At 39.5% G+C, this 25,053-nt stretch overlaps 1 protein-coding gene across 10 annotated transcripts; it reads left to right on the forward strand.

Annotated features, from left to right (window-relative positions):
• Positions 1-1,425: 1,425 nt before the first annotated feature.
• Positions 1,426-21,679, forward strand: LOC148848722 (uncharacterized). 10 transcript variants are annotated; one of them, XM_088951759.1, is made up of 11 exons: positions 1,426-4,104; positions 4,224-4,316; positions 4,899-5,273; positions 5,381-5,429; positions 9,144-9,513; positions 9,873-10,013; positions 15,834-16,105; positions 16,579-16,698; positions 16,940-17,828; positions 20,716-20,820; positions 21,515-21,679. In XM_088951759.1, the coding sequence occupies exon 1, from the start codon at positions 1,811-1,813 to the stop codon at positions 3,980-3,982; it is 2,172 nt and encodes a 723-aa protein (XP_088807885.1). In that variant the 5' UTR covers positions 1,426-1,810; the 3' UTR covers positions 3,983-4,104; positions 4,224-4,316; positions 4,899-5,273; positions 5,381-5,429; positions 9,144-9,513; positions 9,873-10,013; positions 15,834-16,105; positions 16,579-16,698; positions 16,940-17,828; positions 20,716-20,820; positions 21,515-21,679. The 10 variants fall into 10 exon arrangements, with proteins under 10 accessions (XP_088807885.1, XP_088807884.1, XP_088807883.1 ...); XM_088951758.1 differs by lacking the exon at positions 15,834-16,105 and having other exon boundaries at positions 9,144-9,280; positions 9,419-9,513; XM_088951757.1 differs by lacking the exon at positions 15,834-16,105.
• Positions 21,680-25,053: the final 3,374 nt, after the last annotated feature.

Here is a 25,053-nt window from a genome sequence, read left to right on the forward strand (position 1 = left end):
GAGAATTTAGAAAAAGTGATGGTGGATTTTGGATAATTTCCCTTTTATTTAACTATTTTATTTTTAAATTCCCAAATTACTCATTTATCATTTATTTGAATGGTGAGAAAGATATGTTGGACCAAACCGCCATTGATACGGGAAAAGCAAGAACCATTAGGAACTCGGTTCATAAATGTATCGAGAATCTAAAGAGGACAACACATAGGATCCAAGAAGTGACTTTGCACTGATGCCTTTCTCGACATAAAAAATAATCATGTCCTCCTTCAAATTCTGCAACAAAAAAAAGTTAAAAGTCAGTATTCCCTACTACTGATATTGGACTTTTGGGCTTAAAGTTATCATGAATTGACTTTCAGTTATGCTCTTGCTGCCCTTCAATAGTTTTGAAAAACACTAACCAATAAATTTGAGATGCAAATGACCAGAAATCAACTAAAACACAGAAGCCACATGCATAATCTAAACTAGTAACACAAAGCCACACACATAATCTCAACTCATAATTATGCTTAAGAAACACGCATGCACATTGAGTTTATATCTTGGATCAATTCGTCCAAGTTGCAAGAAGAGGAACTTTCTTTGCTAACATTCCATTACAACAAAAATGGTTTGGTTTCCCCTGAAATTCCATTGCGACCTCTTCACTCGAATGACCTTCTTCCTATTGATACAAACTGACAACACCAGATGCTTCAACCCCTCTTCTCCGCTACATCTGATCAAAATGTTGTGAGACATCTCACTGTTGCAGAATTGCTCTTTGGTCGAATATAGTGATTTGCCTGAAAAATGTTCTATTCGTGATACTAGAGAGAACTGGGCACCTGGCAGGATACCCGATTTGAACTTCTTGTCGATACATGTGACTACATCTGCAAGAAGAGTCATTCACTTGTATGGCGTATTTGCTTAAACAAGAAGCTATCTCTCATTATAGACAAGCACCCCAAATGAAGAAAATGAGAATTTGGAGATGTGTTCTTCTGATACAAAAAGAATAATACCAGAAAGAGAGAGAAAGAGAGGAAGAGAGGAGTATTGTTTCTTGTGATGGAGAATATGGAGAGATTGAAGATACATCATGGATTCTCTTTTGTTTTCCTATCAACGGTCTTAAAGTTAGATTTTTTTTTTGTTCATTTTCCGATGATCAAATGTGTTTTGAGAAATTAGGTTTTAAGAAAAAATGGCAAAAAAGGAAAATATAAAAAGTTTAGTAGGATATTTTGATAATTTAACACTTTTCTGAGTTAACGGCTAAGGGGTATTTGTCACAAAGTAAAAATTTAGGGAGTCTTTATCGCAAATTAAAGTACAGAGGATATTTGCCACTGACCCCATAGTACCCGGGGGGGGGGTCTGTAATTTACCCTTTTTCCTTATTTTAAAAATTGAAGCACGAACCGTTGTTGCCCTACCAACCTTGCATTCGGAATATTGGCTTTGCCCTGACTGAGGCCGAACTCATTATTGTCACCCTCCAAGCAGCTAACACAGCACTCACTCGCCGCTCACATCACTCATTTCTCTTGGTGTGGTCTGGCGAAGGGTTGATTTCTCGACGGAGACTCTTAGATCTCTCTCTCGGTGTGGTCTAGCGAAGGGATGATTGTACGTCCTCCCTGCGCAGCTTAGAGGCAAAGCCGAAACCAGGTGATGGTCTCCCTCTCTCTCTCTTGCCATCACACTGTATTTATGTGCAAACGCCAAATTTTCTGTAGCCATCGACAAAGATGGGACTTTGCTTATTTCCGAGAACCAGTTAGTTCATCCGGGTTTCTATCACCACGGAACCCTATCTATGAGTGTAGCTGAACTCAGATTGTTCTGGACGCAAGCTCTTCTTCGACAAAGATGTTTATTCAGAGCGTACTCTGGTGCTTCTTCGGCATCATTGTTGTATGAGCACGCGTTTGATTCGAATTTTTTGTTCCAAAATTCCGTATCTGATGTAAGTAATGTTCCCGGTGAAAATTCATATGCCACCACGGAGTGTAAGTTGTTCCCGTTGGTAGTTCGAGTGTTTCATTCCTTGAGTTGGAGAAGTGCAAGGGAGATACGGTTCCCAGAAGCCGTTGACAAGTATGGATTTCATCGATCTATCCACGCATTTGGGATTATGATACACATCTTCTCATCAGCAGGAATGCGCAGGGAAGCATCTGGTCTCTTGAGGGAGGTCGTGTTCTTTTATAAGGAAGCCAGTTATGACATGTTTGATTTGCTCCCCACATTGATGGATTTATCGGGGGAAGAACAATCTGTCATTGTTTTTGAAGTACTTATGAATATTTTTGCAGAGTCTTTGATGCTTGAGAATGCAGTTGATGTATTCGTGCAAGCTAAGAGCATTGGGCTCGAGCCTCATGTGTCCTCGTGCAATTTCTTGCTCAAGTATCTGGCTGAAGGAAATAGAGTTGAATTCCTTACTAGTTTATTTGATGAAATGAAGAACTATGGGCCACATCCTAATGTTTACACTTACACTATTTTGATGGACTTTTACTGCAAAGGAGATCTTTGGCAGGACAAGGCAGATATTAGGCGAGCTAATGAGATCCTAGTGGAAATGCAGAATTGTTCTGTGCGTCCAACGGTTGTCACATATGGCACATATCTATATGGAATCTGCAGAGCTGGAGATGCAGACTTGGCATTAGACTTCCTCCATGACTTGAGAAATAGAAATCAACCTCTCAATAGTAATTGTTACAATGCTGTTATATATGGTTTCTGTAAAAAAGGCGAGGTGTACAAGGCTATGAGGGTTTTGGAAGAAATGAAAAGTGATAAAATATCACCTGATGTTTATAGCTACAGCATTTTGATAGATGGGTTCTGCAAGAAGGGAGATGTTCTAAAAGGTTGGAATTTACTGAAGGAAATGGAAAGCAGTAAAATAAGGCCTTCCATAGTTACCTTTAGCTCAATTTTGAATGGTCTATGTGAAGGTGGACACATGGAAATTGCACTAGACTGGTTCTATAAGCTCGATTCTTCTGGTTATAAGCATGACCAGATTTCTCACAACATATTAATTAATGGATATTGTAAGCAAGGGGAATTGGATTCTGCCAATAGAATTCTAGAAGAAATGTTCAGACACAACTTACCCCCTGATGTTATTAATTGGACCAGTTTGATCCATGGTTATTGCAAGATAGGGTGCTTGGAGAAAGCTTTGGATCTGTTTAAGTTTATGCTTGATGGAGGTATACTACCTAACACTGTGACATGTACTGTTATTGTTGATGGGTACTGCAAGGAAGGGCGTGTTGATGAAGCTTTTAAACTTATGGATGAAATGCAAGACCAAGGTATTATTCCCAACTTGTTTACCTATAACGCAATCATCAATGGACTGTGCAAGGAAAGGAAATCTGAGCGTGCCTGGGAACTTTTTCCTTTGATGCTAAAGAGGGGTCTAGTTCCTGATGTTGTTATTTATAGTACCCTTATTGATGGTTTTGTCAAACAGTCAAACCTAAAGGACGCTTTAAAGTTGTATGCAAGGATGTCAAAAGATGGGATCTCACCCAATGCCATCACATATACAAATCTGATCAGTGGATTGTGCAATTGTAGCAAGGTGTATGATGCCCTAAATTTGTTCAAGGAAATGATTGGAAAGCATTTGATGCCTGACAAAATTGCTTACACAACAATTATTGCTGGGTTTTGTAAAATTCGAAATATGAACACAGCTTGGCAACTGTTCACTGAAATGAGAGAAAGAGGCTTTTCACCCGATGTTTTTACTTATACCTGTATAATTGATGGGTTTTGCAAATTGAATCAGATGGACATTGCTCTTATGTTGGTTGATGAAATGATACAAGAGAATGCCACTCCCAATGAGGTGACTCGCACTTCTCTTCTCAATGGGTGCCGCAGATTACATGATCTGGATAAAGCTCGAGAGGTTTACGACAAGATGAAGAAGAAAGGTATCTTGTTAGATGGTCCCATCTGACACTAGGGTTTGGTAGTGGCAAGAATGAGAAAGGTTAGTCAGTCAACTAAATGACATGGAGTGAACCAAACATTTGTTTAGAACTCTCAGCCTGATGATGAGAAAAAGACACTTCCAATTAGGTAACTTGTACTTCTTTATTACAGGGTAGTGCAGATAATGTGATTTGGATAAAGATTTAGAGATTTACAATGAGATAAAGAATGGAAGTATCTTATTAGATGATTCTATTTGACACTAGGGCTTGATTTTGCTGGGATGAGAAAGGTTAGCCAATGAAAGGCTATGGAGTGAACCAAACATTGCACAAACCTCTTAATTTAATTTATACTTGGTAAGAAATCTGGCTACCTCCTCATATATATGCTGTTTATTTATGATTATATCTCTTGCCAAATTGTTCCAATAGCTTTGCTTTATTTTTTAATTTGGACAAAGAACTTGTATTTATGCCTTTACCATAGGAGCTGTATATTGGTATACATAGTTTGGGTTTCTTATTCTGGTTGAGATGTTTGATGTTTTCTCATCCACAAAAAATGCTGGTAGTTGTATGTATATGATAGTTATGATAGGTATGCCCATTTTTTTTTTTTTTTTTTGTTGTTCCTATGGACTGAATTCGGTTTCACTGTTTCCAAATGGTATGTAATGAGTCTGCAATTTAAAAGAATTGTAACAAAGCATCCTATTTAGATACTTGCACAATTCATTTGTGTTTACACTTATTATACAGTTTTCTTCTAGCGTCACAAACAACTTTGAATGAATCGTTTAACGTTCCTCATGATTTAATGCTTCAGTTTTGCATAACTTTTGTTTTCTTTTTTTCTTCTTTGGAAGCTTCTGCGGTTCTAAGAATGATTATGGAATGATAGCTTACTTTCATCTCACTTGCTTCTGGCTATGAATGTAGGTTTGCGAACACACCTTGGTAAATAATGCTCACATATCTTATCAAGAAAAAAGTATGATGACTTGCGGAAAATGAGCAAGATATGCTATTGAAAAAAGCCAACGTGGTCATTCTTTTAACACAAGTACTCTTGATCAATTGGATTACAGCTAGAATAACAAAGCAGGAAGGGAGATCAGGGTTGGGTAGATTGGTGGGAAGGAATTTGCTCTGTAGGGTAAATGGTTATGGAGATTCTCAATAGAGTTTGATAAGTCGTGGTACATCCATGAGGTGCTAGCAAATGGGTGGGATGCTGGTGTGGCTACTAGATCATCATTAGCCTTTCCTTATAAAGCCATTTTAGGTTTGAAACACATTTGTGTCTGCATGCTGGTGAGCCCATGCATGTATTTATGTGTCTGTGTGTATTTAATTTCTAGTGAAAGTGTTTCCATCAGAATAGTTGATGTGGGTGCAACTTCCATTTTGCTTTTTTTCAGAAAATTACAAAGATCGATGAAGTTGGACTATTCTGCCTGAGGAATCTTGGTAAGTAATCTCTCCTAGTTACTAATGAGGAAGTAACAGCCATACAATATACAAATTTTAGTCCAAGTTCTTTGATTGAAGAATGCACCTATTCCAACATCAGATTTTATTATGAATCTTTCTCTATTACAGTTTTTCCATATTGCATGGATGTTTTCACATTCTTTTTGTCAGGAATAAAAAACAGAAAGGAAAATAATATGTACTGTGTGAGCTAATATGAACTACCCACAGGATTTAATGGTATCAAAAGTGCCAAGAGCAACCTAACCCAAGAATTCCCTGTATATCATGAAAAAATATATGAAAAGATGTATAAAAGTTTTCTTATCTCTGTGTGGTGGGGCCCTTGGAATAAGTGACAAACCATCTCTTGTCACTCTCCCCCCAGCAAGGCTATCAGCTATTGATTTGATGGCTCTTTAACCACATGAATGAGTGGTTAGGTGTGACACTTGGGGTATATATTTATATCTATATGGTTGTTTGGGAACTCTTCCTCATCAATCAAGAATGATCTGAAAGTCTCTCAACAATGAACCACTCAAAGCCCATACAGATTAATGGTTAAACAAAGAGAGAATATATGCTCCCTGAAACCACTTAGCAGTACTACAATAAAACCTTAGTCTAGGCTGGGATTCACGAATCGACATGTGCCTATGAGTCTACTTGTGATGGACTTGGAACATCATATTTACAATTATACCCCTTACATTGACACACCAAGATGCAGAATCCTCTTTTGCATATGCAACGAAGAGATGAAACAAGCATGCCATCTCTCTCTCTCACAGATGCATGAGAGAGAGAGAATACCTGCAAACTATATCTTGTAGGTAGTCTCCTCATAATACTTAGGTCTGAACCCATATGACCAAGGAAAAGTTAAATATAGTGGGCCTGTGTATCATTTGTACCATACTACCAGTACTTGCTTCTGTCAACCAATGCTTTTGACTATTCACAGCCAAACTGATTGATACATCACCTAAACTGTTTTTTTAGGTATATTTCACTCAATGACCCTGTTGATTGAACTGCTGAACCATTTGACGTTGTCAGTGGGCCATGGATTAAACATTTACTCTTTTCTATTTTTTAGACATTTCCATAATTAATAACCATAATTTTTATTTATAACACTTTTTTTTATTTGATCATTAACAAAAAACTTTCATTAAAGAACTTTAAGTACAAGAAAGGGAGATAAACCATGTGGACTCCCCCAAAAGAGACTAAGTGCCACCCAAAGAGAAAATAAAACAATTAGAAATGAGCTATTACATTCTTATTTGTTTGACAATGTCCCCTGTCAGCCATTTAAATTTCTTCTTTTCATTGTTGTAGTTCCAAAGCCCATTCTTGTCTTCCTTTAACCAACCCATTTCCACCTCAGAATCTCCTTCTATAACCAACTTACTAATATTCATCTCTTTAGCTCTTTGAACCCTATCCAAAGCCACCAAGATCTCAGCCCTGAAAAAGAGCTATTACATTCTTATTTATCACACTTATTTTTTATTAAAATGATGAATATATAATATTGAAGGCATGCTTTTTGTGGAAGTTTCATGGGCAAGCCGGGGATAGAAGGCATTAGGGTTGTGTTCAGAGAGACCTTGGACAAGGTGGTGGCTACGTACTTAGGATCAATTGGAGCTGGAGATTCTCCGGAGAGCTGAAATGATGGCTTTGCTAAAGGGACTTAGATTAGCAAAGTAATTTGGTGATATCTTGGATAGGGAGCAACAATCTACCTCTACAAGCATGCTTTTCTGGACATAGAATGCTTATTAAGGCTTAGTTTGGAAAAAGTACAAATACAGTTTTCTTTTGATAAATGATTGATAATTTATTCACAATAATCAGAATGGAATTACAAAACAGCCTGCCCAAGGAGTACAAATACAAATTTGTAGAGTGCAAAACCTTATATTTTGCATTATTTTGTATGTATTTGCACTGTACATATTTGTATTTGTACTCTTTCCAAACTGAGCCTAAGGGAATTGAATATCAGTGCAATTGGATGAGAAGAACTACAAATGGAATGGTGGGTTCACTAGCTAAACAAGGGGTTAATAGACATCACTTGTTTTGGGCAGAAGTGTAACATAATCCTGGGCTGTTGGAATGTTCCAACCTGTTTGTACTAAATCGTAATATTTATTCTAATAAAATTTCCTTTGCTGATAAAAAAATGGCATGCTCTTTTTATCGCAAATGTTATGTTATTTTCTATATTTTTATCTTTTTTATTTTTATTTAATTTATGGTTTCACAGGTTGATCCATTTAATCCAGATAAGTTGAACTGCTGAACCACTACCTGGATGGAAAAGCGGTTTCATTTCTGTGTTGGTTTTAAAAACATTGATAAAAAACAAAACTGGTATTGGTAAATGGATCAATATCTTAGTTATTTTTCTGAGATTGCATCAATATCTTAAATTTAGAGAGGCCAAAATGACTAGTCATCACCTCTCCGCATTTATAAGACTACGCATCACCGCCCCACCGCGCCTTGCCCCACAATCGCCCCACATGACGTGCGACACCTGTCCAGTCGCACGCGGTGGGGCATTCCCGTGTGCGAGGCTAACGGGACGGATGCTAACCTCGCCTGTTAGCCCCAAAATGAACTCAAATGGACTTTAGTTTGCGACTCTGTGAGCTTTTCCCATATTCCCGCCCCCTTGAAGCTCAAATCGGAGGCTCTGACCCTCGTTCTCTACTTGAGCTCGGATCTCTGCCCCCATCTCCAGCACTGGAGATCGCTCCGGTCACATCTTCGAGCATAGAATTTAGATAATACCATTTTCTGTGTTTTCGTATGGTCATTATGGTTGATACATGCAGGGGCATTTGGGAATTAATCAGTTGATGTATGGTTGAACCATAGAAAGATTACCAGAAAAGGTGGAAAAAGTAACTCCTTACAGGAGAGATCCACTGAGCACAAAAATGACTTTTTTGTTGATGTATGGTTGATTTTATGACTATGCATCAAACAGATTTTTTTTTTCACAAAAATGATTGAGCGTTTGAGGTTGGATTTAGTAGACTCCTTGGTTTTTTCTTCATAGAGCACTGGCTTCTTGAAATGAAAAATACCCACACAAAAAACGGTGGCCGGAGCGATTGTCGGTGCTGGAGGAGGAGGTGGAAGAGGGTAAAAAAGTCTCTGGTTTGAAAAGAAAAACAAAACATCAAAGGAGGGTTTAATGAAAAAGCCAAAGCCCTAGACAAAAAATGAAGGTTAGAACTTACTTGATGGCCGGAGCGATCGCCCGTGCCAGAGATGGGGCAGAGATCCGAGCTTGGGCAGAGAACCGGGGGGGGGGGGTTAGAGCCTCCGATTTGAGCTTCAAAGGGGTGGGAATATAGGAAAACCTCACAGAGTCGCAGACTAAAGCTCTTTTGAGTTCGTTTTGGGGCTAACGGGCAGGGCTAACATTCATCCCATTAGCCCCGCACGCGGAACGCCCCACCGCGTGCGACTGGACAGGTGTTAGCCACACATCGTGTGGGGCGATTGTGGGGTGAGGCGCGGTGGGGCAGTGATGCGAACTCTTTGCACATAGTATTGGCTTTTCTTTCCCCTGATTGTTTTCATATTGTAGGTGTGATATGGAAGTAAGAAGATTAAATATTTGTGTGTTTTGCATGGGTTTAAAGGTAATGACTAAAAGGTGCATTCATTTCTCTATAGATGATCCCAAGGTTTATGGTTGGCAAATGGGTCATGGGTCTGCTGTACTCCTGCACCAGAAATACTAATTGAATAGTCCCAGTAATCCAGATTCTTAACGGCATGACTTGGAATCATCAACTCCAACTGGTCCTGATGTATTTTCTTATCACTACAATCTGATGTACACCGTCCTTTCCTCATTATTACTACCCCAACTGCTCTTTCTGTATGGGAGGCTGACTTCTTGCGTTTGGCACCTTGTTTCAATGTTGTGGTCTACAATGGGAGCAAAGATATCAGGAAGAGTCTATGGTCACTAGAATTTTATGAGGAAGGTGGTTGCATAATGTTCCAAGCACTTTTATCACTGCCAGAGACTATAGTTGAGGTACTTATGGATTTATTTGTGTTGCTTTTTTAAAATGGTTTATGATATGGAAAAGAAATATAGTTCCCTCATGGATGAGTGACTTTAGGATGAGGGGAGGAAAAGATGTGTTCCTTTAGGCATCTTTTTTCTGGTTGACTTGGGCCAAGAAACCATTATTCTCAGGTGTTTGATTTACCATTGGTTGTCAACAAGTAAAGGTGCATAATTGTCTATCAGAAGTGGTGCTGTCTTGATACTTTAAGTTGGACTAATGGATTTTGTTGTAGTTCTCTTTACTATTGTTATCTGAAATGATTTTGGAATTGTTTTCTTCATAATTGATGGAGATCTAATTTACTTCTACATATTTTCTGCAGGATTCAGAAGCATTGGAATGCTTGGGATGGGAGACTATAATAGTTGATGAGTGCCAACAAATTAGAGTGTCGAAGCACATGGAACAAATTAAGATGCTAACAACTGATTTTAGGCTTCTTGTTGCTAGTGGTCAAGTAAAGGTGTTTGTTTCTTCATGCTTTTCTGTTGCTTTTCTCTGTTACAGGCATAATAATTAAGGTACCAAGGCAAGACTCATCTAGGTGCTAGGGTAGTTTTAAAACTTACAACTGCACTGGGCCCAAGTGTAATATCTGTACTTTTGGAGTATCTTTACCCCTTTTAATCCTCACTGTGCATTATTGTTTTTACTAATGAAATGATTCCTGGTTATCCATAAAAAAATAAAAAAGAAAGGAAAAATAGATAGGGGAGAGCGGAGAGGGAAAAAATGGTAAAATAAAAAAAATGCAAAATCCCTAAGGGTGGTGCTCCTGTTCAGAGCAAAAGAAACTAGAGAGGGATATAAAAAGGGGAAGGGGTGATGAATAAAAATGAAAAAGACAACTTTATTAGTGGAACCTCTGTTTAGACAGAAAGAGAGAGGGTGTAAAATTGAAGGGTCACTTTTTATTTTATTTTATTTTTCTCTGTACTACATTACTACTTTTTCTTCCTGTTTATTGAGACACAAATAAAGGGAATAGAGAGACAAATGTACAAGAAAAGGCCACGCCAGCTTTTAACTAATGTAACTGACAGTCAACCACTAGAACAAACTAAATAACAAACTGGACAAGTGGAGAGGCTGATATAACAGAATTGTAACAAAAGTGTTATAAATAAGGAAAGGAAGCCAGAAGAGGAATCATTGATTTTGGGAATTCAATCTCTCCCTCTCTCTCTCTCTCTCTCTCTTTCTCTTTCTTTTTCTCTCTCTCTCTCTCATTTATGAGGTAGGCTTCCTCGAAAAGTCCCTGAGTTAGGCAGTTACCTAACAAGTTGGTATCAGAGCTAAGATGCCGAGCACAAGGTTGTTTGCGATGGAGAACAGGGTTGACAACATGGAAGGAGAAATGCAAAGATTATCGGCTGTCGTTAAAGAAATAAAAGAAAGCTTCGCATCCTTGCTTGAGCGACTGGAACAGACACCACCTGCGCCGAATCGGGAAGGGTAGGAAGAATACAGTGACACCAGTCATTGAAGCAGATCAAGAACGACAAGAATCGAGTTTCCCGTCTTTGCAGGGGGAGATCCCACGTCCTGGCTTCTATGAACCGAAAGGTACTTCGATTACCACGATATGCAGGGACCTGATCGTGTTCCATTAGCTTCCGCACACTTGGAAGGAGAGGTGATCGTCTGGTACCAGTGGTACCGGCGACGACACCCAAGAGCCACATGGGTGGACTTCACCGATGCCTTAACCATGAGATTTGGAGTCTCAGCTTTTGAAAACTAAGCTACGACAGACCGGCTCCGTCTAAGATTATCAGATGGCGTTCGAAAGGTTAGCTGTGCATGTGCAAGGGTGGCCAGAAAACGCACTTGTCGGCAGTTTTGTTGGTGGACTCAAGGAAGAATTGCGGCTAGAGGTTAAAGCCATGCAACCCACCACTGTTCTTGACGCAGCAGCCTTAGCTCGACTCCATGAAGACAAACTGAATCGAGCAAGAAGGATTAATTGACCTGAGCTGCGGTCAGACCAGGTATACCGAATCCAGAACCGGGTATCTTGGGTAAACTGGAGTCCAGACCAGGAGTAGGAATCACAAGCAAGGAAGCCAACTTTGGTTCAGGCCCCGACTCAACCAAGAGGTTAACCTGGGCTGAGATGCAAGCCCGATAGGAAAAGGGCCTTTGTTATGCATGTGGAGACAAATTCGAACCGGGCCATCGCTGTAAGATCTTGCAAATATTCTTCCTTCAGCTCGAAACCGAAAACGTCGAGCAATCAACAGACATTGACGAGCCAGTGGACAACCAAGAATGGGGGCAATGGACAAAGGAATACTCGGAAGTATCCCTGCAAGCCTTGACCGGTCTTGCCTTCTCTCAAACTATGAGAGTAACCGGACTGGTACAAGGGTGCCATGTGTTGGTTTTTATTGACAGTGGCAACACTCTCAATTTCATTACCCAAACATTGGTTAGACAACTAGGGAGTCCAATGGTTAAGGCAAGTAGGGCCGGTGATATGTGACTGGGTCCGTCTCACAATGGACTTTCAAGTGGGCAGCTCACAGGTGCATATTCAAGTGGGCAGCTCACAGGTGCATATTCAAGGACAACAGACCTAACCCACATCATTTTAATGCAGATTGACTCCCACGGGAATGGCCCAATTCTAGCCCAAGGAAGTAACTCCAGCAGATCCGAAGAGGCCCACATACAACTACAACAGCTACTTCAGAAGTTTTCAGTGATCTTCCAAGAGCCTAAGGAACTACCATCGAGACATGCCCATGATCATTGCATTCCATTTCTGCCTGGAACGACACCCACAAATGTAAGGCCCTATCGTTACCCCTATTTTCAAAAACTAGAGATTGAGAGACAAGGGCAATATATGCTTGATAGAAAAATTATACAACCCAACCAAAGCCCATTCTCCTCGCTAGTATTACTTGTGAAAAAGAAGGATGGGACATGGCGGTTTTGTATAGACTATAGGGCCCTGAACAACATTACTGTGAAGGATCGATTTCCCATACCAGTAATCGATGAACTACTAGATGAACTCGGCCGGGCCACCATATTCTCTAAACTAGACCTGGGATCGAGATATCATCAAATTCGGGTCCATGAGGGTGACATCCACAAGACCGCCTTTCATACACACGAGGGGCATTATGAGTTTTTGGTCATGCCGTTTGGGTTGACCAATGCGCCAGCTATGTTCCAAGCACTTATGAATGACATATTTCGACCCCACTTGCGCAAATTTATACACTTTTTTTTATGATATACTTGTATATAGCGCTACATGGGACGAACACCTAGTACATCTACAAATCACCATGGAACTACTAAGGACTCATAAACCCTTTGCAAAGGGGTCAAAGTGCGCATTTGGACAGACTCAAGTACACTACTTCGGGCACGTAGTAAAAAATGGCATTGTAGCAGCAGACCCGGAAAAGATCTCAAGCATGATAAATTGGCCCCGACCTCAAAATGTTGAGTTACGGGGCTTCTTGGGTCTAACAGGGTACTACCGGCGATTCATCAGAGGATATGGACTGATTGCTGCCCCCTTGACAAGTTTACTTAAGAAGAATGGTTTCTGCTGGACTAGGGAGGCCCAACAGGCCTTCGAGACGCTAAAAAAACTGTCTCATCCCCATCGACGCTCACACTTCCAGACTTCTCAAAGGACTTCACCATTGAATGTGATGCGTCAAGCCAAGGAGTAGGTGCGGTCCTCATGCAAGAAGAAAGGCCACTAGCGTTTTTCAACAAAGCAATGACAACACAAAAATGGGCCAAGTCAGTATACGAAACGCGAACTGATAGCAATTGTTCTTGCAGTTCAGAGGTGGTGACCCTACCTTCTAGGGAGGAGGTTCATCATACAAATTGACCACCATAGCTTGAAATTTCTGTTGGAGCAGTTTGTACTATCCCCGGAACAGCAGCGATGGATAGCCAAATTACTCGGCTACGATTATGTCATTAAATACAAGGCAGGGCACACTAACAAGGTGGTGGATGCGCTGTCACGCCAACCACAACTATTTCCATTACTTCTCACAAGCCTAACGTGTTCCATCATGAGTCAATTGAGGGAAGAAGCTGAAAGACACCCACAACTGAACAAGCTGCGTTCACAGGTCCAAGAGGACCCTACTAGGCACCCAGGGTACACAGTGGAGAATAACTTGCTGTTGTATAAACGTCGAATGGTGATACCACAGGATTCAGCCCATATTTAGCAGCTTCTTGAAGTGTTCCACTCATCACCAGCAGGACACTCAGGGATTTTGCGCACTTACAAGAGACTAGCCACCCAATTCCATTGGAAAGGCATGTGGAATTTGGTCCAAAAATTCATAGCCGAATGCGTCATTTGCTAGAAAAATAAGGCTGATACCCAGTCTCCAGCAGGTCTGCTACAACCACTCCCAATTCCTACACAAGTTTGGGTAGATAGATCCATGGACTTCATAACGGGGCTTCCCCTTTCCTATGGCAAGTCCGTCATTCTCGTATTGGTTGATAGATTCACCAAATACTGCCATTTTCTCCCTCTTTCTCACCCCTTTATAGCTTCAATGGTGGCTGAGATTTTTACTAAAGAGGTGGCACGACTGCATGGTACCCCTAACACTATTGTCTCAGACCACAACCCAATTTTTATGAGTCGTTTCTGGGCAGAACTTTTTCGACTACAGGGAGTGAAACTCTTCAAATCTACCAGCTACCATCCTCAAACAGATGGGCAAACTGAGGTGGTCAACCGGAGTTTGGAAACCTATCTAAGGTGCTATGCAGGGGATAGGCCACGTCAGTGGCTCAAGTGGCTTCATTGGGCGAAATGGTGGTACAATACCACGTATCACAGTGCAGCAGGAATGACTCTCTTCCGGGCTCTATATGGATGAGACCCACCTCCTCTACTCCCATATGAGAAAGGGTCTACAGCAGTAGCAACAGTGGAAGACCAACTCCTCCAGCGGGATAGGGTGTTACAAGATCTCAAATCCCACCTCCGTCGAGCCCAACAATGGATGGCAGACTCTTACAACAGAAAGCATAGGCCTGTCCAGCACCGGATTGGGGAGCAAGTCTTCCTTAAACTACAACCATACAAGCAAGTTTCAGTAGCAGGCCACAGGTGGAACAAACTGAGCCCAAGGTACTTCGGCCCATTTCGGATTGTGGAACACATCGGGTCTGTGGCATACAGGCTTGACCTTCCAGCAACATCAAAATTGCACCCTGTATTCCATGTATCTCTATTAAAGAAATTGCCAAAAACAGAAGCAATAACAACAACCACCCTCCCATCATTCTCGGAAGATGGCCAAGTTCAAACTGAGCCCACCTAGATAACAGATTTCAGGTGGATACACAAAGGGAATCACATTGAACCAGAGGCATTGGTGGTATAATCAGGTCTCCCACTTGAAGATGCAATTTGGAAACCTTACTTGGACTTACAGAATAGATTTCCACATCTTGACCTTGAGGGCAAGGTCGCTTTCAAGGGAGGAGGGACTGTTGAGACACAAATAAAGGGAATAGAGAGACAAGTGTACAAGAAAAGGCCATGTCATCCTTTAAGTAATGTAATTAACAGCCAACCACTAGAACAAACTAAATAACAAACTGGACAACTGGAGAGGCTGATATAACGGAATTGTAATAGAAGTGTTATAAATAAGGAAAGGAAGCCAGAAGAGGAATCATTGATTTTGGGAATTCAATCTCTCTCTCTCTCTCTGTCTTTTTCTCTCTCTCTCGTTCAGGAGGCAGGCTTCCTTGAAAAGTCCCTGAGTTAGGCAGTTACCTAACACTGTCATTAGAATAAGGAGGAGAGGAAGAAGCATAAAGCAGAAAAGAGAAGTGTTGCAACAATTCCTTCTTTAGAGTTCAAAATTGTGGTGGTTCAATGGATTTCTTTTATTGTAAACACTTGATCTTATGTATCGGTGACTTTGTATGCCCTTTCATATAGCATCTATAATATTAAGTTGTGCAGCACACCATTAGCTATAATGACTCAATTTGTGCACTATTTAATATGGACCATATGGTGTATCAACACCCATAATCTTAAATTTCATAGCATTAACATAAGGCACCTGCCTTGTCATGTTGCATGCCCTGCCCAGACAGGTGCCTTGTTGCCAAGGTGTAGGTGTATGAGAAATTATACCATATCAAGTGTCTACTGGAGGTGATTCCCAGAGCATATCTTGACCTGGTCAGCAGCCATGTGATGTCTTTACAACAGTGATTGCATGTCAGATTATTAACTTCCTCTGACCTTCTCCAGGATAGTATAGCTGAGTATCTCAATCTGCTCTCATTCCTTGATCCTGCAAGCGGGGAGATCAACAGTGATGGTTTGAAAACTGACTCCATTGACAACACGAGTAAACTGAAGAAGCGATTGACGCAGTTTGTTGCATTTGAGCATAAGTCCAACTCCTCTAAGTTTATAGAATATTGGGTTCCTGTACACCTTCCAATGTGCAGCTTGAGCTGTGCTGTGCTACTCTTCTCGCAAACTCCATGTCACTTCGTTCAAATTCAAAAAGTGATCCTGTTGGTGCCCTTCGTGAGATTGTTATTTCTGTCAGGAATGTTAGGACAAATTTAATGTCATTGCATTAGAATGGGCTTGTTTACTTTGTTTTAGCTGAATGTTTAACATTTTTGTGTTCATTTGTGATTAAAGCACATCCCGTTTTTTAAAAAGGGGGCACAATCCTAGTGAAGAAACGACACATTATGCTTTGAAAAAGTCAAGCACTACTATGCACCTGTGTACTTTAATAGGAGCACCTTCTGTATTTGTATGATTTTTCATAAAAAGTCAAGCACATCCCTTTTTTTTCACAAGGGATGTGCACCATTGATCAATTTTTGGATTTTCCCTAGTCAGCTTTCTGTATTTGTATGATTTTTTATGATTATTTGTTTATCATTTTTTGTTATGCATTTGTTTATGGCTACTTTTGTTTGGTAGATTTCGTCTTTCTTTCTAGTTGATATTGCTTATGTTGATCTTTTTGCAGTGCTGTGATCATCCCTATCTTGTAGATCAGTCTTTGCAAACTTTTCTCACAAGAGGTCTTCCAGAGATAGAGTACTTAGACGTTGGTGTGAAGGCAAGTGGGAAGCTACAACCTCTTCAGGTGCATGATTTATATACATTCTTATTTTAGAATTTATTCTATTTCTGTGCTGCAGTTAAAGTTTGATTGAGCTGGTTAATGAATTTATAGTGTGTAGCACTGATGAATTTTGCTCAATATATATATATTTTTCTTTATATTCATTTGTTTCTCATAATGCTTACTAGAGTGGCTATACTGAAGGCAAACAGATATTTGTTGGTATGACTTCGTTCTCACTTGGATGCTTTTCATATGGCAGTCAATTGGTGGATCTGGACGGAATTCTATTGGAGATATTTTTCCTGCGCCATAGATTTGGTTTAGATTCTTATGAACGTGTTGATATTGGATTGCTCAGTTCAAAAAAGCAAGCTGCCTTAAATATATTTAACAAGGAACAGGGGAGATTCATTTTCTTACTAGAAAATCGTGCTTGTCATCCAAGCATTAAACTTTGTTCTGTTGATACTGTTATTTTATTTGGTAGCGGTTGGAATCCATTAAATGATTTAAGAGCCCTACAAAGGATCTCAATTGATTCACAGTTTGAACAGTTAAAAGTATTCCGTTTATATTCATGTTGCACTTTGGAAGAAAAGTTCTAATTCTGTCAAAGCAAGAATGCAAGATATGACTCTTGATATCAATGTGCAGAATATAAACCATAGTTCTAGTCATATGCTGTTCATTTGGGGTACATCCTATTTGTTCAAGAAATTGGATGAATTTCATGGATGTACAACACTAGCATCAGAGTCAAATGTTTCTTTTGAGCAATCAATCATGAATGATGTAGCTGGGGAACTGCTGAAGCTGTTACCTTGTGATAATGAAGACAACGAAACATGAAACTGCTCCATCATGAAGCTGTTACCTGGAGTCAGAAAGGCAGTTGTTTGATGAAATCCCACATGTATTTTGGGCAAAGATACTGTAGCGAAAGGAACCTCAGCGGAGATACTCCTCTTGGTCTACTCGGAGAATTCGGAAAAAAGTTCAATATTTTGAGGAATCACCGAAAAAAGCTGAAGTTGAAAGTGATGAACTTATAAAGAAGCGCAAGAAGGTAGTCAACAACATGATTGATCCAATCTTGCTCAGACCTTGGGTAGAAGATAAGAGAAAAGAAACTCCTGTGGGGAAGTAAGGTAAAGCTTTGGTCTGTGTTGGTATTTCATAATTATGGATCGTCCATTATTTTGTTCTGAAACTTTTTCTAGTTTATTGGCTGTGGAATGAAGGGACAGTTGATTGATTTAGCTTTCCTGCTAATCTTTGATTCGCTTAAGTTTCTATTTTACAAACTGATGGCATCTTTTGTTTTCCCTATAAAAATGACCACAATTCAATGTGGTTCTGGATCTCAAGTGTTTCAACAGTCAGCAATTAATATGAATAGAACAAGTCACATAATGCATGATCTCTTCAAAATAGCTAATGATACCACAAAAGTGTCTGAAGTTCAGCCCTCTGAATCTGATGAAGGAAGAATATTACGAGATTCACAGAAGAGTCTTCACCTCTTATTGAAGCCAGAGATTTCAAAACTTTGTGAAATCCTTCACCTTCCAGTATGCATCTTGGATAAAAAATCATATAATTGTCTTCTTTTCTTGATAACATTTTAATTAATTTTTTCTTTTAGTAGTTATCTTTCTATTTTAATTTGTTATTGTTGATTAGATTGCTTTTCTTTCTTGCACTCTGAACAATATAAACACTAGCTCCCACCCCCATTCAAAAAAAAGGAAAGAAATTAAAAAATAAGTTCTTAATTAGCATGTATATATATCCTCATTGTGGATTTCTTTCATTGCTTTAGCGATCTTTTTTTATGGTAAAAAATTTCATTACTAGAACACTTTTTGTTAAGCAATTGGCTAGCTGCTCTTCAGTCTTGATTAAAAGGAGGACCAATTTCTCCACTTGTAACCTTCTCTTGAATGAAGTGTCTATCAATCATTCAATCTCAATGTGTTTATTGCAGTCATGTCAGATTGGATTGTTGGCAATGTCCATGGCACCTTGTTTTTTTACAATATAGTTTGATGGGGATATAATGGTTGATACACAATTCAGTTGGGATGGTGTGCAACCACAATAATTTTGAAATCCATGAGCCAGTGCCCTATACTTCGCATTTATACTTAATCCAGCTTTTTGCCTATGTTGATGCTACTTGGGCTGCTTGTCTAGACACTAGGGCAGTCTACTACGGGTTGTTCTATCTTCTTGGGTGACTTTCTTATTTCTTGGAAATGTAAGAAGCAATCTATAGTTTGTAAATCTTCAATTGAAGCTGAGTATAGAGCCATGTCCTTGGTTTGTAGTGAGATTGTATGGCTCAAGTCATTCCTCCATGACCTTCATATTGATCTCGCATTTCTAGTTCCTCTCTTTTCAGACAATCTCAGTGCTATCAAGATTGCATCCAACCTTGTTTTCCATGAGCGGGCTAATCATATTCAAATGGATTGTCATTTTATCAGAGATCTCCTTGTAGGTCAAATTTCCCTTCCTCACATCTCATCTGGGCTACTAGCAGGTTTGCTTACCATGTCTATGATACAGGCCCAGCACACCTTTCTTATGGACAAACTCATTCCTTGGCATCAGTTTGAGGGGGAGTATAGAGACATTGGTTGTAGAGACAAAGAGGACTAGTTTTGTCTTTTTCCTTGTATACTCGCTGTACACTATTTGTATCTTGAGGTCAAAATGGTCCTTTTACCTTTTTATATAGATATTTTTTCTGGGTGTGGGGAATCACTTTGACACCTTTACAGTTCTCTCTTTTCTTTCTTCTCTTGCTCATATGTACTCTGACACATCTTCCACTTCAGTCAACAACCTTGCAAACTGAAGCTGCTTCCAGGTCCTATTACACGCATAAAATCTCTTGAATTAACCACATATATTTGCAATGGCTATGAAGGTTTGAGTACAGCACATGTAATGATATACCAAACACATTAATGTAAGCAAACCTTCTATCAATCCATCTCCCAACCCCTAGTTAGGCTTCTGCTGCGATTTATCTTCTTTGTTCATCAGCACATTATCTGCATCTGATTTATTTGAAACATGAAAAGAAACAGTCCTCCACTTAGCCTTCTAACTCCCAATTCCTTCATCCTCCACTCTCTTGTTGCCCCTTATAGAACATCAATGTCTTGAGGATCTGTATTGATGAACCTTCCTACGAGACATGCTTTCAACCAAACCAATCTCTCCCACAATGTGCTTATATCCTTCAGTCACTCCTACTGATGCCATCTCTTCAGCATGAAGTTTCAATCATCAAGTGCCATGCGCCACCAATCAGATATCTTACTTTCAAACATACAATATGCTTGACAAACTAAAAAAGATGAAAGATTCTTCTCTTTTCTGTTATTTTTTCCTCTTTCAATCTATTCTCGTTTGAGGTCTGTTTCCCTACTATTTTCTTTATTTCTGAAATCTATTCTAAGTTGATCACATGGAATCAGAGCACCATTGATTGACTATATCGATTTTAGATTTTCTACACCCTGAGCAAGTGAGCATAGAGTTTTTCTCCTCCAAGTATAGAATATTTCTGCATATCTACAATTCTACATGGTATCAGAGCACCATTGATTGACTAGAGACTTCTTAAGGTAGCTCTATCAGTTGTTTTCCTTGTCATTGATTTATACCATGTTTTGGGGTTTGCCTCAACTACATTATTGCTTCATGCATTCCATTTACTTGTAGGCTGGATTTGTTTCAATGTAAAGTTGAAAATATGGTCTTTATCATAATGTGGCTGAAAAAGAGTGATTTGTTTTGCTCTAAAATCTTCTGCACCCTCCTTCTATTGAAACAAATGCAGCTTTGTTGTTGTTTCTTTTCTTTTGTTTTTTGTTTTTCTGGCGTGCAGTTGTTTTGTTTATGTATGTCTGTGTCTTCCCTGAAACTTTGATGAAATGCGGGATCTTGGAGATGAAATATTAGTACTTTTTCTGGCTGGTGGAATAGTATTTTTTTTAATCTTTTTGGCTTTAAATGCAGGAGGATGTCAAAGGAATGGCTGCAAGATTTCTTGAATACATAATGAACAATCATCATGTTCCTAGAGAACCAGCAACCATGTTACAGGCTTTTCAGATATCTCTGGTTAGTGTCTTCCTGTATTACTGTGTTCTAGCATTCCATTCTTGTGTTGTGCAAACAACTAATGATTGAGTTCACTGGTTCGAAGTATGCATTCTTCAAATTTTTTAAGCACATGGCCCAGATGACACATTTCTATGATCAGTACTCACTATCAGTATTTTTCTTTGGAAATGTTCGGTACATTTTTCTACATTGTTCCTTGCAGTATTGCAATTTTTTTTTCTCTTTTTCTTTTTTTTTTATTTTTTTTGATTGGGGTTGATCCTTTTCCTTAGTCTTAGATTAGAGAATAAAATTTAGGGCATTGATTATCCCGTCACGCATGGTCTTCATTCTTGCACTCAGCTGTTGATCGACCTTCAAATTCTTCCTCTTAGGATTTCCTTTTGTGGGGGTGAGTTGGGGGGATGGCGTCTACTTCATCCCTAGATACATCAAATAATTGTCAAGGCATTGTCACTGATAAAAAAAAATTGTCAAGGCATTGTTTAGGCAACAACATGCCCTTGAGAGCTGCCTAGCATGAATTTTATATTATATGAAAAAGAGGTCTATCTAGGTGACATGCTGCCTGTTGCTTAGGTGGAAAAATAAAAAGTGAACAGCTTATTATGATATTATTACTATTATTACATCATTTGCGTGTTGATGCATTCTATCATGTACTATATTTATTACTTCTGTTTTGTTTTAGGGTTTTACGACAAAGGAGCCAAGGGTTTTAGAAAGAGAAGGATGAATGTGGAGGGCTTCATTTTCTTTTTCTTGCAATTATTCTCTCTTTGTTTCACTAAATTGAACAGGTGTGGGGTCTTTACCCCTTTGTTTTTCTTTAATTGCTCTTCTTTCCCTCTCTAAATATCTTATACTAAAAATTATACCCTTCTATAGTTGCTAAGATATATTTTTTTTTATCAATAACAACATTTCATTAATTAATCACAAAAGTAATTACAAGGAGGAAGATAAACATTCTTATCTTCCAACTGGAGCTTGAGATCCCAAGAACGGAAAAAAGAAAAAATTACACGTGCCCAAAACATTGACTCCATCTTGACTCCATGCTTAGCTAACCCATCAGCAAAAGAGTTAGTTGATCTTTTCACCCAGCTGATCTTAACTTCCATCTCTTGAACCAGCCACCTAAATTTCCTCCTCTCATTACTGTACATCCATAATCTGCAATTTTCTTTATTCAATCACCCTACCACCACCTCCGAGTCCCCTTCAATGATGAGCTTCTTATATTCATCTCCTTGGCTCTTTGAACTCCTTCCAAAACTGCAAAGATCTCAGCCCTGAGAGAGTCACCCACTCCAATTGGGCTTGAAAACATGGCTGAAACAAACCCATTCTCATCCCTAAACATACCTCCAATCCCTGATTGTCCAGGATTCCCCCAACTACTCCCATCAAAGTTTAGTTTAAAAAAAACGGCTGATGGGGGAGTCCAAGACACACTCAAGATTGTTTTTGTCTGGGTGCAATTAGCAATCTCACCCCATTTCCTCAACAAGTCATCTATTGTTCTTCATTGCTTCTTTCTACTTTAGAGAAGATCTTGGAATTTCTTTCCTCCCACAGAGCCCAATATACTGCAGCCCTTAAACATCTCCACATGGTCCTTCCCTTTTTCATTCGACACCTGAAGAAGGAAGGAGAAAAAGGGCTTTGCAAGTTTGATGGAGGATTCCATCTACACCCAAAGAGGGATAACGCCTACACCCAAATGGACTTAACAAACTGGCAAGTCGCTAATAGGTGAAAACCGGTCTCCCCATCCGCTTTACAGAGAACACACCTATGAGGGGATAAACATGTCCTGGGTCTCTTCTTTTGGAACATATCACCCGTATTGATATTTTCCAGAAAAGCTTCCTAGAAAAAACTATCAACTCTAGGGGGGAATTGGTCTACACCAAACCTCATTAAACGAGAAGGGAGAGCCAATAAGATTAGAGGGCTGACATAAGACTTTGAAAAAAGAGGCACAAGAAAATGAGCCAGTGGGGATGGGGGTCCAAATTCTAGAATCCAACTTAGTAGGGTCCAAGAAAACATTATCAAGAATACTAAGGAGGATCGAGATATTTTCCAAGTCTGTATCTCTCACAACCCTTTTCAAACCCAAATTCCACCCAAATCCAGAAGAGGAAGATGAAGGGGTAATGAAGGAAGTAACTGGCTCATTTTTTAATTCAGAAAGGGCATGCAAAGAAGGAAACACGCCCTTAAGAGGGGCATTCCCCACCCAAGTTCCTAGAATTTTATGGAGTTACCTGTGTTCAGATCATACCAGATGAGAAGGGTGAAAGTTGAAAGTAGATCATGAATGGCTTTCCAAGGTGACACACTTGTGGTCCTAGCTCGGATCCTAACATCCCATCCATTTTGCTCCATCCCATGTATGCTTACCACTGCTTTAGCCCATAGTGTCTTCTTTTTTATTAGGAGTCTCCACAGCCATTTCCCCAAAAGAGCCACATTCCTTTTCTTGATGTTCCCAAGCCCCAAGCCCCAAGCCACCTAGATTTTTGCTTCTTGTCACCACCTCCCAACTCACCCAATGGTCCATTTATCCTCTCTCGGCTCCCTTAGGAAACCTCTCAACATCTTCTCCAATCTGTTAGATATCTTTACTGGAATTTTGAATATTGAAAGGAAATAAATGGGTAAATTAGCTAAAGTACCCTTGATCAATGTAATCCTCTTGCCAGGGGAAAGATAATTCTTCTTCCAAGAGTCAAGTATCTTTTCAAATCTTTCCATGACTAGGTTCCAAAAACTCTCCTTTGGTTTATTACCCAAATGCATCCCTATGTAATTCACACCCACTACACAATTTTTTTCAAAATTCACCTTTAGGTTGGACATTTGTTCAAAAAGTTGTATCACCAACTTCATGTTCCTGATGTACATCAAGTTCCCACCTTTGAAAAATTGCTTAAGTAATGAGAATTATAGACTTGCTGCAAATGCACATCATAGAAATCAAGAATTCAATGGCAGTATTCCTGTGTGTCATGAGTGTTACCCAAAGCACCCCTTTAAAAAGTTATATACTCAAGCCAATTGCCCATTTTGCATCATTTGAAAAATAGGACCTAATGCGAATAAACTTACGTTCGAACATGAGAATTAGCTTAACTTTCAATTTGGAGGATTTGAAAAATAGGACCTAATGCGAATAAACTTATGTTTGAAAAATAGGACCTCTCGCGATACGATTCACATGAATGGCCAAGCAAGTTCCATGAACGGATCGGTAGTGATAACCACAAGCTTATCACCAATAGAAAAATCCACAGATCTAGTTGGAGAATCAAAGTTGAATGTGTAAAGTGAGTCCCAGTCTGAACATTCCATTATTTTCGCCGTCTGATCCGCGCTTCCAGTTATAACTTATAAGTCGCGTAGAATCCCCCGAACATCAATGCATCAATCTCGCTATAAAAATACCAGACTCCACTGAAATAACAAAAGGCCAAGATCGAGATTTAATTCTTATCTATAAAGATAAAAACTATACGAGCTAACTTGATACATCACAACACCAAACAGAACCGTTTGGTCCCCAACCGCTCACCATTATCGGCAAACCGAACTGTCGGCATGTGGTCTTTTGCACAGGAGAAGAGATCACCTTCTCTGTTGTATTTAAGAAAAGTTAATGGCCTCTCATGGCCCTTCATCAGAATTGGCCTCATATTTTCAGATATCTAGCAGTTCAAATGAAACCCTACAAAAACCCTAAATTCTGAATTCTTTGCTGATGAAGAAAGCTAGCAGTCGTCGAGAGAGACTTTAGCATGTGGTTTTTTGGAACTCTTCACTCAGCACTTTGTCGGCTTGAAACCTTCATTGTCTCAACTTGCTCGTCCCAACCAATCCTTTTACCCTACTGACTTTAGCGTCAAGGTGCCTATCCGAAGAATAACTCTTCGAGCCTCTAACTCTTCTTGTGATTGTAGATCTTGGTGTACGGATTCGTCCTTCTACCTTGGCCTTGTTTAGTTGGCAAGATTATTTGATTGCGGCCTTGGTTTGGAACATCTCGAATCAGACAACATCAAATTGGCACCATCTGTGGAAAACATACAAAAAGTCATTTCCCAAACCTCTTACTGTATACCAAAAGTCATCATGCCTAAGAATGCATCCAACTGTTTTGGACCCCTTCCCCATCTTGGGGATCCTGTTCACTCCGTAGCTTTCCGCCTTAGGAGCCCCAAT

Source organism: Nelumbo lutea, chromosome 6 (assembly GCF_056320005.1).
Source record: "Nelumbo lutea isolate HS-2025 chromosome 6, American lotus-T2T, whole genome shotgun sequence".
NCBI lineage: Eukaryota > Viridiplantae > Streptophyta > Magnoliopsida > Proteales > Nelumbonaceae > Nelumbo > Nelumbo lutea.

Bases quoted from the DNA above. Each gene is read 5' to 3' on its own strand.
- LOC148848722 (XM_088951759.1), top strand. From the start codon at position 1,811: ATGAGTGTAGCTGAACTCAGATTGTTCTGGACGCAAGCTCTTCTTCGA.